Source organism: Apiospora phragmitis (assembly GCF_038363925.1).
Source record: "Apiospora phragmitis strain CBS 135458 chromosome Unknown utg000002l:1.0-5516284.0:1.0-5523493.0, whole genome shotgun sequence".
NCBI classification, from domain to species: Eukaryota; Fungi; Ascomycota; class Sordariomycetes; order Amphisphaeriales; family Apiosporaceae; genus Apiospora; species Apiospora phragmitis.
Window position 1 is genome coordinate 1,226,631 of NW_027117400.1, and position 16,238 is coordinate 1,242,868.

The following is a 16,238-nucleotide window of genomic DNA, read 5'->3' on the forward strand; positions in this document are numbered from 1 at the left end:
ACTCGATTATTATACTTTATATACCTTTTTATTCGTTATATAAGCTTTAACCTCTTAATTTAGCTATTTTCGTATATTAAAAAAGTCGTACGAGAAAGAAATTAAGGGTTTTATACGAGCGTATATTATTTACATTTTAAAGAAAGACTTCTTACCGGCGTTTTTAAAAGCGTTCTAAGCGATTTTTATTATTTTAAATATATAGGGAGGTTTTCGAGGAATAAGACTCGTTTTATACGATTTAGAATATATTATTTTATAGTTAAATATAAAGCTACGTATTTTAATACCTCCGGGGACGTTTTTCGGTTTATTTATCCCTTGAAAATTAATAACTTTAAATAACTCGATTAAAGCTTAATCTTAAACCGAATACGTTTAAAACCGTATCGTATAGTATTAAAATAGCTTTTCGACGTTTATTTTAATTAAGCTTAATTAAATTACGAAAGGTATAACGTAAGTTATATACCGGCTCGCTTTTTAAAAAAAATAAGGTAAGCGTATTACGAAAAGTAAATAAAATACTTAACCGACGCCGCTATACGAAAAAAACGGCTATAAAATAAAAGATTACTTCGTATATAAATTAAAAAAAAAACTTATAATTTTAAAGAGACGTTAATAAATAGTTATAAAATAAATCGCGCCGGAGTAATAAGTCGTACGAGAAGGTTTAAAACGCGCCCGCGACGCTATAGAATTTACGGGGAGCCCGGGCATAATTATTACGATCGGCGGGTTAGTCCCCCGCAGGGTAGCACTTAAGGCGTAGAATTAGATAAAAATAACCGTCTAGTTATTTCCGGAGCTTTTATTTTATAGCGTAGTGGTTAATTTAAACGCTCTATAATAATAATACGCGTAATTATTAAAATAACGTAAAACTATTTAATAAAATTAATTTTATTTAATTTTAATTAATTTTAAACGTTATAATAAAATTAATTAACGTATCCCACAAGCGAATATCCTATATAAACGAATATCCTATTTTTTTATACCTTTTTTAATAAAATATAAATTAATTTTACTATAACGTATTTAAAATATTAAAATTAATTAAAATCCTTATCTTTAAATATTTCTATATTATTCTAATAAGTACGCGTATTATGCCCGGGCTCTCCGTAGATTTTATAGCGTTATAAACGTGTCTTAAACGTTCTTATATAACTACTCTTCCGACGCGATTCGTTTTATAACTATTTATTAACGTTCTTTTAAAACTACAGGTTTTCTCTAGTTTATATACGAAGTGATTTTCTATTTTATAGCCGTTTCTTTTTTATACGGCGGCGCCGGCTAAGCATCTTATTTACTTTTCGAAGTGTCGCGTGCTTACCTTTTAAAAGAGTAACTCGGTATATAATATACGTTATAACCTTTATAATCTAATTAAAGCTAATTAAAATAAACGTTAAAAAGTTATTTTAATATTATATAATACGGTTTCGAACGTATTCGGTTTAAGATTAAACCTTAATCGGGTTATTTAAGGTTTTTAATTCTTAAGGAATAAGTAGGCCGGAAAACGTCCCCGGAAATATTAAAGTATATAGCTTTATATCTAATTATAAAATAATATATTCCGGATTATACGGGATAAGTCCTGTTTTTTAAAAGCTTCTTCGTATATTTAAAACGGTAAAAATCGCCTAGAACGCTTTTAAAAACGCTAATAAGAAGTCCTCCTTTAAGATATAAGTAATATACGCCCGTATAAGATATTTAATTTCTTTCCCGTACGCCTTTTTTAATATACGAAAATAGCCGATATTAAGAGGTTAGAGCTTATATAACGAATAAGAAGGTATATAAAGTATAATAATCGAGTTCTTTTTATAATAGAGCTTAAAAGTTATCGAATAATAACTTTCGTAGCCGTTTAAGATTAAGAGGCGATAACGATCTTTTATATAAAACCTAGTATATTAATTAAAATATCGAATTTAATCCTCGCTTTTTTTATTCGTAATTTAGCTATTTTTAATAATTACGATTACTTAATCCTTCGGTAATAGGCTATTTTCGTACTAGGAAGAGAGGTGCGTTTTCCCGGTAAAGATAATATACGGAGGGATGGCGTAACCGTATAATCCGACGCCCTAAATAATTATAACCTATTCCCGGTTCCTTTATTATATTACCCTAGGCTTTCCATATTGATCGGAGGTAGTTATAACTATTTCGAACGAGATTTAGTTTATAAAAAAGCCGGTCTCGTTAAAGTTATAAATATACTCTTTTTAGATCTCGTACTTATAAATTATATTCCGTACGAAAAGTAAACTATACGCGATACGCGTCGGGATCTTTGTAAAGAACTTTTTAATAATTAATTCTTCGGTTAAAACGTATCCGGAGGTCTAGTTATTATCGTACGAAGTTAAAAGCTTAATTAACGCCGACGCGTCCCGCGTTACGTAAACTAAATAATCGATTCGTTATATCTTTTATATTATTTAACCGGGGAAAAAACGATCGCGTATTTAAATTAATAATATATTAAATAATCGTATTTTTTCCGGAATTTAAAAGCTTTCGAAAATTCGTAAATATTTCGCGTCGTATAGGTTAATTATTTCGTTTACGTTATAAAGTTTTTAATAAGACGTAATAAATTAATATAGCTTTTTATACGTTTAAAATTAAGTCTTCCTAGAGCGCTTAAAGCGTTAAAATTATATTATTCTCTTTTTAAAGTTATAATATTTCGGACGTAAAAGAATATAAAAAAGGTTAAAGCTATAAAGAAATTTATAAAAATAAGACATTCGCTTATATAGGATATTCGCTTATAAGATACGTTATATATTATTATATAACGTTTAAAAAGTAAGAAATTAAATCGTATAAGAAATTAAACCGTGAGATACGTTAATTTTAACACTTTTATTAATTAAATTAAAATAACTTTATTATATAACGCTAGCTATTTAAAAAGATTTTTAAAATACTATAAAAAAGATTATTTATTAATTAATGCGGCATTATAAACTTAATCCTTAAAAAATTAAAGCTCGTAAGGCTATAAAAAAAGCGAAGGGTATAAATTAGTTTAGATTCGAAATTTATATTAATTAAAAGCATATAACGTATAAAGAAAAAACTAGATTAAGTTAAAATTAAGGAATTAAATTCTAAAAGATCTACTATATCTACTATTAAAAGCGATTACATTATAGTCTATTATTAAAGGAATAGTGGCTATTTAAAGTTAGTGGTCAATTTATACCATTAATTTTTAGGGGGGGTCAATTATGAGGTGACGTACATTACTACCCTTCCCGAAAGACCCAGCCCAATTCCAACTGTCCCTTTGACAGATTAAAATATCAGGCTATCAAAGGGGAGGATGGTGGTCATGTGTCCGAGTGCAATGCGCGTGCAATCATGAGGCAGGGCTGCGCCATTTCATCATGCATGCTCAGTCCCTCCTCGTATCCATTCTCCATATGTCAGCGTATCTCATTGGTTCATGCGTGCCCATATCGGTGCCTCTAGGTAGTATCAAGACGTGTTAACCTGATACGTGGACGTGCATTATCAGGCTGACCGGACCTCAGCCACAAGAGGTTGTTGCCTCCAGTAGGCATATTCCCAATCGGTAATTGACTGTCGTAAGGCTCTCTGACTTGAGCGTAGAAAAATATGTGACAGACCCCAGGTCTTAACTTGATTCCGACATTATGGAAAATAAAGGATCGGGCTTGATTCTCAATTCCTTTTTATCTACAATACCTAGTTGCTTGCTGCCACTGGCTTCGCCCCTTTCAACCCAATTGCCGCGATGTGGATGTTACGCTCCGATTAACAGTTCACAAGATTCTCTTTTTCTATTAGGACAGATTGATTGATGAATGTAGAATTGGCCTAGATATTACGGCAGATAAAACCCGATCATGGTAGCTCATGATATATCGAAGTGAGTAAGTGCACTATCCCAATTGACTCATATTAGCTAACCTTGTTTGTCCTCATAGTTGGCATGGTCCGAAGGCACCGGCACGGGTTTCTCCTCTCCCCTCTTCATCCACATTTGGTGGGCTCCCTTGATCCCCTGTGTGCCATGCTTCCGAACCATCTTGAGGAACTCCAGCTTCTCCCCGTCAGTCTGCGACGTTGCCTCGTCGCTGAACGGATAGTCCCCTGAAGCGTACAGTGCCTTCTGGAAGGCGGGCCTCTGAGCGAGCTTGTCGTGCCAGGCCTCGACGAGGGGCTCCTTGATGTCGATGCCGCACCACTTGGCCGATTGCGCGAAGATGAAGGCGGCAAAGTCGGCAACGGTCATCCGGCCACCAGCGACAAAAGAGGACGTCGACTAATATAGGCAGGAGTCTCGGCGTCAGTCCGGGTTGGGAATAGGATGACACATCGTTGGCTTAGCACGGAGAGAACTTACGAGCTGCGTGTTGAGACAGTGTGGAGCCGTCGACACTCGGCAGTGAAGCGCCACGAGCCATAGTCACCGTCCTTCTCCGAAGGGAGGTACCGGTTGAAGTGGGCTGTCTGGCCCATCATAGGACCGTAACCCGAGATTTGCCACGATAACTGACTGGCTGTCAGTAACATCATTCCATTACCATGTGGACAACTCACTTACCCACGACAGCTGGGTCCAGTACTCCTGCGTACCGATAGGGTTTAAGAACTTGTGGTCCTTGTCGAACTCGTGGGCCATGTAAAGCAGGCAGGCCCCGCTCTCCCAGACCTTCACCTGGCTTCCGTTCTCCTTGACATGCACAATGGCCGGGACCTTGCCGTTCGGGTTCACGTTCTTCGTGTACCACTTGGTATACATCTCGCCTTTAACTATGTCGAGGTTGATGTAGTTGTATTCAATGCTGGAGAAAGTACGTGCTAGTAAATGAATACAGTAGTGTGTGTCAAGTGTCGTTTGTTACCCGAGCTCCTCAGCCATGACTGTGCACTTGTAAGGGTTCACAGCGCTAGTTCCGTAGATGTTGAGGCCAGCCTTGGGGCCTTTTCCAGTGGGAAAGGGGAGTCCCCCCGCCATGATATTGGTGTTGCTGGGACGAGGCGGGTGGGAGTGTTAGACAGCAGTGAGAATATCGTAGCCGGAAGAGAAAGGAGAGTTGAGAATACGCGTTGGACTTATGTTGGTTGGAAAAACTTGGGCAAAGCAAGGGATGTTCCATGACGGTATTCGACGGGTCTCGTCCAGGGGCAGCTGCGTCCAACTTGGACCCCTTGCATGTACATACCCTGCAATGGGCCTAAGGACCAGGGCAGTGCTGGTGTAACACTTGCAGACCAACATCTGATATGCAGATTGACTTGCTACCAACTGCAGTAGGCGCTAGGTAAACAGTGGAAATATAGACCGGCCTGACTCTAATACGGGCGCTGGAATTTGGCAAATGAACAGGCTTATACCTATGAAGGCTAAGCCTTAGGATTCTCATCTGGGCTCGAGGCCTCTATCTTGGCAGGCGAGGTACCGCTTCCATCCTGCTGCTCCTGCTGCTTCTTTCTGATGTCGTACCAGCCGATGCCCCAGATGAAGAGGCCGCTGACCACCACCATGGCCGCGTTCAGGTAGAAGACGCGGTCGAGGCTCTCCGCAAAAGCCGAGATAACGCCTTGCAGGTCTGCAGTCCCCACAACTTGGCGGAAGTTGGTCGCACCCGCCTGGATGACGGCGGCAACGTCCGCCCCAGGGGCATAGACTGGCAGCAGTGTCTTCAGGCTCGACACCAGCAACAGGCTGCACAGAGGGAGTACGATGGCCGGGAAGAGCGACTGGGTGAAGACCATAAAGGCCATACCCGAAGACAGTTCCTCCCCGGTGGTGACGGTTTGAATGGAGATGATGCCCTGAGAAATTGGGATTAGCAAGCAGCTCAGTATTCGAACGGTTGCAACATGACACACGAGAAGGGTGGCCGGAGGCGGAGACCTACGAGCTGCAATCCTGCTCCAGATCCTATACCCGCGAGCATCTGGAACCCGATCCATTTGCCAACCGACGAATCGGCCTGGAGCGTGGACATGAGGCCGACTCCGATGGAGGAAAGCACAAGAGAAAAGAGAGCTATGGGTATGACAAAGCCAGTCTTTTGCACTTTTAACCGTTAGCTAGCTGGCTCTATTTCGGGCGTGGAAGGGAAGGCTCACAGATGCCACCGGTTAGACCAGCCGCCAAGAGCTGGGGCAGGATGAATGGAACAACGTAGACTCCACTGAGAATGGCGGAGGCGTTGTAGACACTTTGGAAATAGATGGGCATGTAGTAGAAGAGCCCATAAATGCCCACCATCTGAAAGGCAGTGAACATGCCCGCCGACCATACGGTCCGCTGGCGGATCATGGCGGCAGGCAGCAGTGCCCCATCCCCCTTGTGGTAGTTCCACGCGAACCAGACGAGGAAGTTTGCACCGGCGCCGCAAAAGAGACCAATTACCTGCGACGAGTTCCATGCATATTGGTTTCCGCCGTACTGCAGGGCAAGAAGTAGCTGGATCACAGCCGGGGCGAAAAGGGCAAATCCGATCAAGTCCAAATGATGGTGGAGCTGAGGAAGAACCGAAAGAGCCTTCTTTTGGGGAGTCTGCTCGGGGGTGCGAAGAAGGATCGTTAGGAGCACAGTGATGCTACCTAGGGGAAGATTGATGTAGAATGCTAGGTTGTTCAATTAATCTTCATCGGATCAAAGGGCCATCAAGGACTAAAGTTACTTATGCTTCAAGCTATACTTACACCCTCGCCATGTGCTGGTCGCTTCTTCTGAAGTTGGATGAGGAGTTGACATGGCAGCGTCTTGTTGTGATTCGGTGGGCGTATGTGTGGTTGCTATTAGGAGTCAGCGGAGGAGGGCTAGAGAGAGAAAAGACCAATAGCTGTGAAAGCAGCCTCTCGCATTTGCGACAAGAACGATTGCTGTCCATGTTTTGGTGCCTTTCCTCCGCAGTCCGGGGGGGGGGGGGGGCAGCGCCAAAGGGATTGCTGAAGGTGCTGTTGGTTGTTCGTGGTAATTAGAGGGAAATGACGCGATCACACGCCCGGGTGGCCCTATACGTACGGTTGGAGGATCAACTTATAATACATGCAACCATGTCTATACCGTTTTGCGCCTTGTGGGTCAAATCGCTGTCACGTCCCTGGTTTTCGCTGTTAGAACGGGGGGGGTTAGATGAAGGGATAAAGAGATATATCAGATGTTGCGCCTGGCTTACCACGTCAATCTGGACACCTTTAATTTTTGACTTCGACGCGAGCCCCTGCCTAATAGAGTTTACTGTCTTCACTGGTGTGAAATGTGAGCCCCAGGTGGGCTTCCTCTCGTCTTATCTCGTGTCATCCCTGGTTTCCCTATATACCGTGCCCAACGACGTTTCGTCCAACCTTAACGACTCGCTCGTACGAATAGAGACAAGGTTTAAGGGAGACGTAGTGGTAGGGGATACGTTGTATACAAGGCAATCAGGGTTCAAGCCTTCCTGCTCGCGATGCAGGCCTCATGATAGAATGGAGGACCCGGCTAACTCAGCAAAGTCCAATCACACAACTCTTCACGTGGTCCACCCTATGCAAGACCCCCACGGCAGCTTGACACGTCGGCAGCCTAATCACCTAATACATTCTTTTATTTCTTCTTCTTTCGCTTGTTACCAGGTAATTAAACCCACAAACCAAAGAAAAGGCTTAGAAAGAGCACAAAACACTCACCTATTCCTCATACTTCGATTTTGGCCGTCTTCTCTCCAGCAAGAGCGCTGGTTGTATACTCGTACTTTTTGCAGAAGCTCGTCAAGATGGAGGATGCTGATACCGCAATGAGCCTCCTTTGCGAAAGGTGCCGGATATGGTATTATATTGGTGTCCACGCACCAATCGGACCGAAAACTCAGGAGTGTTTGAGTTACTATATGACTGCAGAGGAGATGTCGAACAACGAAACATCCTGTCTGGTTTGCCAAGCAGTATGGGCTGCCCTTATAGCTCGACATCATCACGGGGAAAGTTCATTAATTCTCCAGAGTGATAGGGACCTTCGCATTCGGAGGCCTTTTTATTTCAGAGACGTCAAGGAGGGTAGCTTCTTCATATCACATCTGAAACCGCTAATGGAAGAAAGCCCCGTCATCCCGTTGTTCCTCAGGGTCGACGTCACCAGAGATGGCCATTACATATCACATATCACATATCACTCCCCAGTACAAGTTCCACTACACTAAACAGAAGAAACCTTGGCTACGTCGTGTGGGAAATTGGGATGTGAACCAATTCGATGTTGCACTTCTTCGAAGCTGGATCAGCCACTGCGATACCGTTCACAGACGGTACGCGGTAGATTGGACGACCGAAGGTATGGAAAGACACAATACACCAAGATTTTGGGACGACTTGGTCATAGGTCTACCTGATTGATTTCGAGTTCTTGACATGGTTAACCTCAACGTCTGTCAACCCCATTGAAGCAGTCCGCTATGTGGCACTCAGCTACATGTGGGAAGGCGGTGGCGAGCAAGAGTTTCAACTTCGGCAAAACCTAGTCGAAACACTGGAGATACCAAGCAGCCTTGCCAAAATTACGATTCCAGGCATTCTCAAAGACGCCATGGCGCTATGCAAAGACTTGAATGAAAGGTAATTACCTCTGGGTCGACCCGACTGTGCATAGTCCAGGACGATCCAGCCTCGAAAATGGGCCAGACCCAAGCCATGGGTGCTATCTACCGGTCCGCGTCATTTACTATTGCAGCCGGCCTCAACAAAAATGATGGCCTAGGCCTTCCCGGATACAAAGGTCTACATAGGGTATCCGACTCCCACCACCCCAAGACTTCTTCATATGGTACGGACCAACGTGACGGGGTTCGATCCGGATTGTGAGGACCGCAATATATCCTCCTCTCGGTGGAATACTCGAGGCTGGACATTCCAAGAACGGCTATTGTCTGAGCGCATTATATTCATAACTGGCCACGAAGTCAGATTTCAGTGTGCGGAAACAAAATGCTCCGAGACGGAGACATGGAGTTATCCAGACATGGAATTATTGCCTCGTGGAAGGGTCCGGCGCGGGCTTCGCTACGGCCTAGCAGACGATGTCGTCGACTTACTACGGCGCAAGAAATAAGAGGAAGAAACGAGTTGGGCCCTTGGTCTTGTCGAGAACTTTGTGCACAGCACGTGGGTTGATTGGGCCCACCGTGCACCGCCGACCGTGGTGCACTATTGCCGCTGGGTCGAGGAATACACCAGGCGGCAGCTTACCTTCCCCTCCGACTCATTAAACGCCTTTGCCGGTGCTTCCAAGATCGTAGCCAGCGCCCTAGGTTCGCGCATGCTTTTCGGGCTATCCGAAAAGTGCCTGCCACAAGCGCTCATGTGGGAACACGAAGAGAACGGCGATGGACACGGACGGCATGGCGTACAGCATGGATGACTATCGACAAACGGCAAGCCTAGTAGAGTGTTTCTACTACCATGGCCCAGAGATCAGAAGCAGCTATGAGTTGCGTAAGCTAGACGTCGAAGAAAGGTGGATCGATCAATCTGTTTCCATGGCCGATCTGAAAGGGGTGGCGGACTTGCCAGTCCTGGAAGGCGTGGCAGACTGGAAACACGACATCAAGAACGAAGCTTGGGCACACCGCCCCCAGAGCCCCTGGGAGGCCGTAGCCCATGGTGACCTCGATGCCGACGCCTGTGGCATCGCCGCCACGTTGCCCGGCTGTTTGGTCTTCAACACGACGGTCGCTTCGGCGGGCCAAGGATTTGACTTGGGCGATTGTCGGGAAACTGCGGTGTGTGGTTTTAGTGATGGCTCCGCGTAATGCTGGTGGAGCGAGTTTCTGCCAGCCCCTATGTCGCGCGCAAGATCGGGTAGGTGAAGTCCGCATGAACAGGTGGAAGAACTGCAATCCTCGGTGGGAGACGGTGGTATTGACCTAAGTGTTGTTACTTCTACAGCCTGCCCCCCGGTGTCCATTGCATGTTGACATAAGGTTTTGGCTTACTAAGGCATAACAGTCTCTTTCTCACACCAATCAATAACCATGAGAACTGTGATCGGGGCTTCTTCCTCCCCATATCGTATACATATACCTGTGAGCAAACTCTCTTGTGGGCATAGGCGTCGAACTTGAGGATCGTCAAGCAAATTTCTATTGCTGAAGTTGAAGTAGATGGCGCGTGATCTCGCCTCAAGCTTGTCCGCATCATACCCCTTTTAGTGGATTAAGGGGTCTATGGGTTGCTGTTGAGTCCGTCTAGGCGTGCATGAGTACAAGCTTACGACCATTTCTCAAATGATCTCGAAGACCATGTTGCGTTTTTCCTAAGTTCCAAATGCACTGATCCTCAAGTTGTAACAGCACTGCGCCACCTCTGGTTTCTGATTCGTCGACGGACAAACTGGTATTGGGTTCTTGGTCAGTATATTCCATGAGGTCGCCCTATCTATCCTTGATCATTCTAGAGGCAGTCCGCCAAACTCTCAATGGGTAATGCGAAGAACACTGGTGATGATGCTACAGTTGAGCATACAGAATTATTACTTATTATTTGTAGTAATAGTACAAGTATATGAACACATATATATACCTAGTATTTATTTCTTCGTATGTGAAACCGGTTTCTCGTGGATCTTCGTGTAACTCCGGGCTAGGCGTCAAAACCCCCGTCTAACGGCATTACAATTCTGAAAAGCAGCGCTCACCGCCGCGACTTCAAGCTCTCGCGCAAGTCCGTCACCTTGCCCTGCAACATGGGCATCGTCGAGCTCTTCCAGACGGCCACGCCGCTCTGCTTGCACTGGACGATGGTTATGATGAGAAACGAGAACGCCAGGACCTCGAGCACAATCGGCAGGATCATCCAGGGCCAGCGCACGGCGACGTATGTCTCCTCGAACCACGTCACGCCCACCACCTCGTTCGCGGCCTTGGCCGCCGTGTCGTTCTTGTCGGCGTCGAGGTTCGACCGCATCACCTTCGTCATGGCCGCCGCCACGGCCGCGATCGTCTCGTTCTCGCCGCCCGGCTTGGGAGAGCCACCGCCCTTCCCGTCATCGCCCAGGTCGTACAGCGCCCGGACAATGTCGCTGCTGGCGCGCTCCTCGCCGGTGCTGCCCGTCACGTTGCCGGTCCAGAACCCCTATATACACCATCGGTTGCATTAGTACGCATATTACGCTGTCTATTGATAGGGGCCGAGAGGCGGCGAATGTCATCAACTCACCCAGAAATGGTAATTTAGTGCACTCGCTGCGACACCTGTCATCGTGTAGTTGGTCGGGGTCGTTACGTTGCCCGCCGGCGGTATCGTGATGGTGATGTTTTCCGCCGGCTTAGAATCATGGTCCAGCGTATGGGATTTCACGACCGTCTCGTTGAAGACGCCGTTCTTCACCTCGGCGGTATACTCGTTTACACAGCTAAATTGGGCTTTGTTAGGTTTCTTGCCCTCCAACTCATAGTAGAAACGTTGCGGGCCATGGGGGCATGCAAACATACTAATATAAAACACACTCGTTCGCGACGATGCCGAGGATATCTCGTGAAGCCAGATCGTGCAGTCCTCGCATGGTTGTCACCGACGTGATAGTGGGCTGCGTACCGTTGAAGTTGACCGTCGGCACTTCGTTCGTGGCGTTCATGTATAGCTGGCCCCGGACAATGGTGTCGAAGGACAGGCCGTTCGGCAGGCTGTAAACGCACATACCCATGAAGCAGTCGTTGCCCTTGGTCATCAGGGCCGTCGTGTTGGCGCACTTGGAGCAGATGGCCAGCGAGTGGTACGTGCCGGGCCAGGGTGCAGTTGCCCGTCGCGCAGTGCGGCTTCATGGCGAAGTCCTCCACGGGGTCGGGGCTGGTGTTGTAGATGCCGCTGTTGATGGCGGCCTTCATGTCCAGGGTCGGTGACCGTAGGGCCATGATGGCGCCCGGCGCGTAGTTGCTGTAACCGCGGGCGACGGGGATGGTGGCGTTGTGGTCGGGTGATGCGATCATCTGCGTCGGGTAGGTGATGACTTGCTGGACGAAGGGGTCCATGCACAGCGCCGCGATCATGACGAAGGCGCCGAGCTTGGCGAGGTGCACCTGCTGCGTGTGGAAGAAGCAGCTTGAGGCTGCCCCATGACCCGCGGCTCGCCTCGTCGAACTTCTGGATGTCCTCCAGTGTGCCCTTGGACCGGAACCAGATCCATTTCAGCTGGCTGATGCCTTCGGCCACCGGAATGACGAGGCCGCCTTCGCAATGGTCGACATGAAGGCGATGAACGAGTTCAGGGTCAGTTTCATCGGCCACGTGCGGAGCGGCCGTCCGTCCATCAAGCCGAGGGTAACCAAGATGGCGGCTAGCGCCAGGGTGCTGATGCCGCAGGCCATGAGCTCGAACATCCACCAGCCGCTCTCTTCGGCCGACTTGGCGGGGCGCGGTGGCAGGCTGTCCGGGTCCGGCTCCCGGCTGTGGCCTGCACCCTCGCCCTTCAGATCGTCCAGCTCGACATAGTTGTGGCCCATCCCCTTGGTTTGCGGGGGTGCCGTAGGGACTAAAGGGCGTCCCGGGGCTCGGCAGCGGCGAGCGACCGTTAGACTGCTTCTTGTGTCAGTTTGGTTGGATTCTTTTCGTGCCGAGGCCCAGAGAGTTGGATAAATAAAGTCATAAAAGCTTGTTTTTGGCAAGGATGGGATTACTTACGTCTGGGGGAGGCACGTCAACATGCATCGTGAACAACTCCTCTCTCGCTCGCTTCGCAGTCTAAAACACGGGGGGTAATTATGGCGGGCGGCGGTGGGGGAGAGGAAGCTGTAATAATAGTATGAGGCTCGCCTGCTTGAGGTCGGCCAAATTTTTAGCCAGACGGTGGATCGTGGGGCGGGCGGCCTCGAAATTACGATCATCGAACCCCGGTGATGTTGCGCTAGACCATCTGCCATTTTGCCCTTCTTCTCGTTCATGTATGGCGGCAGGCGGTCCAATTTGTGGAATCCACAACAAACTACGTTGTCGCGCGAACGGAGCCTAAATCGCGATGAGATATCTAAGCAATGGCGGTGAAGGCTGTCGGTAATTAATGCAAAGACACGTCTGGTTTTCCGACTGAAGCCGTGCTGGGAGGACCCGGTCGCGCAAGCTGGAACGGAGACAGAGAGAAGGCCTCGTCCAAAGAGCAGAGAGCTCGGCAGCCGGACTCTCAGGAAAGTTTTGTTGTCTCTGTCGCGTGTCATGGGGATGGAAGGTTCCGTTCTTCTGGAAGGGGTCGATTCCACTTCTCGGTAAGTGCTTACTTACTAGCGTTACAACCCGCTGAAGGGCCCATAATATCCCCACATAGTGGCTCTATTACTTTTAATATCAAAAGGAAGAGCCGGTCGGCAATCCCGATGTATGCCTATCCTGTATTACTCATCAGCCCTCGACTGATCTGTTCCCATTGACCTTCGGGATGATTTCCATGTCAAGCATCAACGCTCCTCCCTTTGCGTGCAACGACGTCACAACATCTACGAGATCCACGTTCCCATTCAACCATAGATTAGGCAAAGCAAGCGATACGATGAGATCGACAAGCTTAGGGCGCTCTCTGCCGCGAGAGAGGATCCGCAAACGAATCGGTCCACTGTATTGAGGAAGATACGGGAATATCCGGCGGTTATGGTTATACTTGAGACGGATGACTTGGGTAAGTATAAGTGCAGTCGCTACTGAGCATGTCAATCTTGTGCGTCAAAATCTCGACACATCGAAGAATGCAGACATCTTCGTTCACGGCGTTGAAACTCGGAGAATCCTCCAACTTCCCAGTGACGAAGGGGATGACGATGAAGAGGGCGCCAACGAGGCTGGTTCCTCAAGCGAGGATACTGTTGAGATGACGGGAAAGACAGCCTTGGATTTGGCCGCTTGTGAGAAAGGCAGCAGAAGTTGTGAGGCTCTTGCTGTATCATGGCGCATATCCGAAAATGATCATCAAAAAGAGTCGGACCCGGCGCAAAAGCTGCCCTATGGGGCCGATGAGAGAATGTTGAACCCGTCGAGCATGGGCGACAGTTGAAGTCGTATGTCACTGTAGTCAAGTCACCAGGTTTCGTTTTGAAGCCGATCCTTTAGCGAGGACCTAGTGAGGATGGGGATCGCATAAATTAGGCCAAAGTATCCCTAAAACATGAAGAGGAATCGTCGTGGCCATTGGCTGACCACCCGGCCGTCTCGCCGTGCGCGGAGATGAGCCAGAAAGCCGATGTGATGCCGGAACTGAGGCAGTCGTACCTTGAGTCCCGGGCGTCCTTCTGGGCGGAGAGCATGCAGCGTGGCTGCCCATACAGGTGCGTCAATATATTGTGCAATCAACCTGCAATAAGCAGTTTTTGGCTTGAGTCATACTCGATGCTCAGAGTCATCACATTTGTGTGAAGCTTTGCCTCTCTGGTAAGTTGACATCAAAAAGAAAGGGAAAAGAAGAAGAAAGTATTCCAAAGGGGAGGGGCAGCCCCTATTTCGAGAAATGGAAACAGTACAGACGCTGGTGAGTCTAGCTGGACGTATCATTACCAGTTGCCAGTGACTGACGAAATCTTCGATTTTATGTCCAACGGCTTCGGTCTAAGCTGCGGAAATCGATTGGTGGAAATCGATTGGTTGCGCATCAAGCCGTGCCAAGCTAACCCGGCTATTCGGGTACCCACGCCCGCATCGTCTGCATCGTCTCCGCGCGGAGCAGAGCAGCCGAACACTGGATTGGGAACAGTGCCTAGACGCAGCTCGACATCCGTAACGACAATGACAGGCAGACACCTCTACCGCCACGGGTATATATAAGGTGAGCCTAGCTGCAAGTGGCGTCTGCGTATTGTACTGTGAGCCTTTTTCACCCCATTCCGGCTGATAACAAATCCGCCTAACATGTTGTCTCCAGGTCTCTAGCATTGGCGATGAGCGCTTCGGCGTACATCGCGACCGCGGCGTGCGCCGAGAGCTACCGGTTCCTCGGCCGCGTCAACCCTGCCACGCGGGAGCTGACATGGCCGGCCACGGGCATCGCCGTCTCCTTCACGGGGACGTCTGCCAGCATCCCCATCACCTCGCAATGGGGCGACGTCTCCATCGAGATGGTCGTCGACAGCGGCGAGCCGGTCGCCATCGACCACGTCTCGGGGACCAGCATCGACACCCCCAAGCTGAGCGCGGGCCCGCACACCGTCGAGATCCGGAAGAAGTCGGAGGCGAACTTCGGGAGCCTCTTCCTGGGCGAACCAACGGCCCCGGATGGTGGCGCGTTGTCCCCTCCGCTCGAGGCCGCCCCCGCGCGGCGCATCGAGCTGATCGGGGACTCCATCACCGTCGGCTACGGGCTCGAGGGCGTGTTCCCCTGCACCAACACGGCGGACAAGGAGGGCGCCACCAAGACGTACGGGGCGCTGACGGCGCGGAACCTCTCGGCCGACTACTCGATTGTAGCCTGGTCGGGCAAGGGCCTGACGCGCAACTACGTCTCGGCCACGCCCGACACCTCGCCGCTGATGCCGGCGCTCTGGACGCGCTACGGCGCCAACGACGCCGACGGCAGCTACGACTTCCGGACGCCCGTGGACATCGTCGTCATCAACCTCGGTACTAACGACTTCTCCTTCGCGGAGGGGGTGCGGCCGCAGCTCGATGCCGCCGCGTACACGGCCGCCATGGTCGAGTTCGCGACGGCGGTGCACGACAAGTACCCCGACGCTGCCGTGTTCATCACCAGCTCGCCGTCGCTCGGCGACGACTCGGCCGAGCAGCAGAAGACGAAGCAGGTCAACGCCCTCCAGGATGCTGTTGCTCAGCTCGGGTTCAAGGCGCACTTCGTCAACTTCGCCACGCAGGATGCGTCTAACAACAACATCGGCTGCGACTATCACCCTTCGGCCAACACGCACCAGCAGATGGCGGTGGTTCTCACCGATGCTATCAAGGAAGCGTTGGGCATATAGAAAGGGAACTAATGGGATTGGTAATACTTGTACCAATTCAACGTCAACGGAATATTGATAGGAGTAATGATTCGACATAGAATATAGATGATTACATGGCTGGATGGCAGTTCCTAGAAGCATCAACAGCCTTATACCGAGGCCGTGATCTAATTTGTCTTCGTCTAGCACTATCGCAAGTCGACCCTTTTTCAAGCCTAATGTGCTGAGACCCTGGGTACTCCCTAATAAGCAGTCAACCAATGGACTTTGTAGTTCTTACAGACTACCACTGCCTTATACAGCTGCAAATAAGAA

General features: G+C 48.6%; 6 protein-coding genes across 6 annotated transcripts; 3 read left to right on the forward strand and 3 right to left on the reverse strand.

The window, feature by feature from the left end:
• Window positions 1–3,964: 3,964 nt before the first annotated feature.
• PG994_001209 (glutathione S-transferase) lies at window positions 3,965–5,020 on the reverse strand (the record flags this gene model as incomplete). The annotated part of the gene is made up of 4 exons (XM_066852618.1): window positions 3,965–4,324; window positions 4,423–4,554; window positions 4,607–4,847; window positions 4,908–5,020. The coding sequence occupies 4 exons, from the start codon at window positions 5,018–5,020 to the stop codon at window positions 3,965–3,967; spliced, it is 846 nt and encodes a 281-aa protein (XP_066720759.1).
• A 389-nt stretch (window positions 5,021–5,409) lies between these two features.
• Window positions 5,410–6,775, reverse strand: PG994_001210 (uncharacterized protein; the record flags this gene model as incomplete). The annotated part of the gene is made up of 4 exons (XM_066852619.1): window positions 5,410–5,841; window positions 5,928–6,088; window positions 6,142–6,645; window positions 6,724–6,775. The coding sequence occupies 4 exons, from the start codon at window positions 6,773–6,775 to the stop codon at window positions 5,410–5,412; spliced, it is 1,149 nt and encodes a 382-aa protein (XP_066720760.1).
• A 1,367-nt stretch (window positions 6,776–8,142) lies between these two features.
• PG994_001211 (Heterokaryon incompatibility) lies at window positions 8,143–9,806 on the forward strand (the record flags this gene model as incomplete). Its single annotated transcript, XM_066852620.1, has 4 exons — window positions 8,143–8,313; window positions 8,381–8,613; window positions 9,157–9,305; window positions 9,466–9,806. 4 exons carry the CDS (start codon window positions 8,143–8,145, stop codon window positions 9,804–9,806), a joined length of 894 nt encoding a protein of 297 aa, XP_066720761.1.
• An 880-nt stretch (window positions 9,807–10,686) lies between these two features.
• PG994_001212 (uncharacterized protein) lies at window positions 10,687–12,494 on the reverse strand (the record flags this gene model as incomplete). The annotated part of the gene is given in 6 exon segments (XM_066852621.1): window positions 10,687–11,127; window positions 11,212–11,407; window positions 11,502–11,743; window positions 11,772–12,093; window positions 12,113–12,187; window positions 12,205–12,494. 6 exon segments carry the CDS (start codon window positions 12,492–12,494, stop codon window positions 10,687–10,689), a joined length of 1,566 nt encoding a protein of 521 aa, XP_066720762.1.
• A 1,135-nt stretch (window positions 12,495–13,629) lies between these two features.
• PG994_001213 (uncharacterized protein) lies at window positions 13,630–14,029 on the forward strand (the record flags this gene model as incomplete). Its single annotated transcript, XM_066852622.1, has 2 exons — window positions 13,630–13,657; window positions 13,731–14,029. 2 exons carry the CDS (start codon window positions 13,630–13,632, stop codon window positions 14,027–14,029), a joined length of 327 nt encoding a protein of 108 aa, XP_066720763.1.
• Window positions 14,030–14,906: 877 nt separating this feature from the next.
• Window positions 14,907–15,941, forward strand: PG994_001214 (SGNH hydrolase-type esterase domain-containing protein; the record flags this gene model as incomplete). The annotated part of the gene is made up of 1 exon (XM_066852623.1): window positions 14,907–15,941. One exon carries the CDS (start codon window positions 14,907–14,909, stop codon window positions 15,939–15,941), a length of 1,035 nt encoding a protein of 344 aa, XP_066720764.1.
• Window positions 15,942–16,238: the final 297 nt, after the last annotated feature.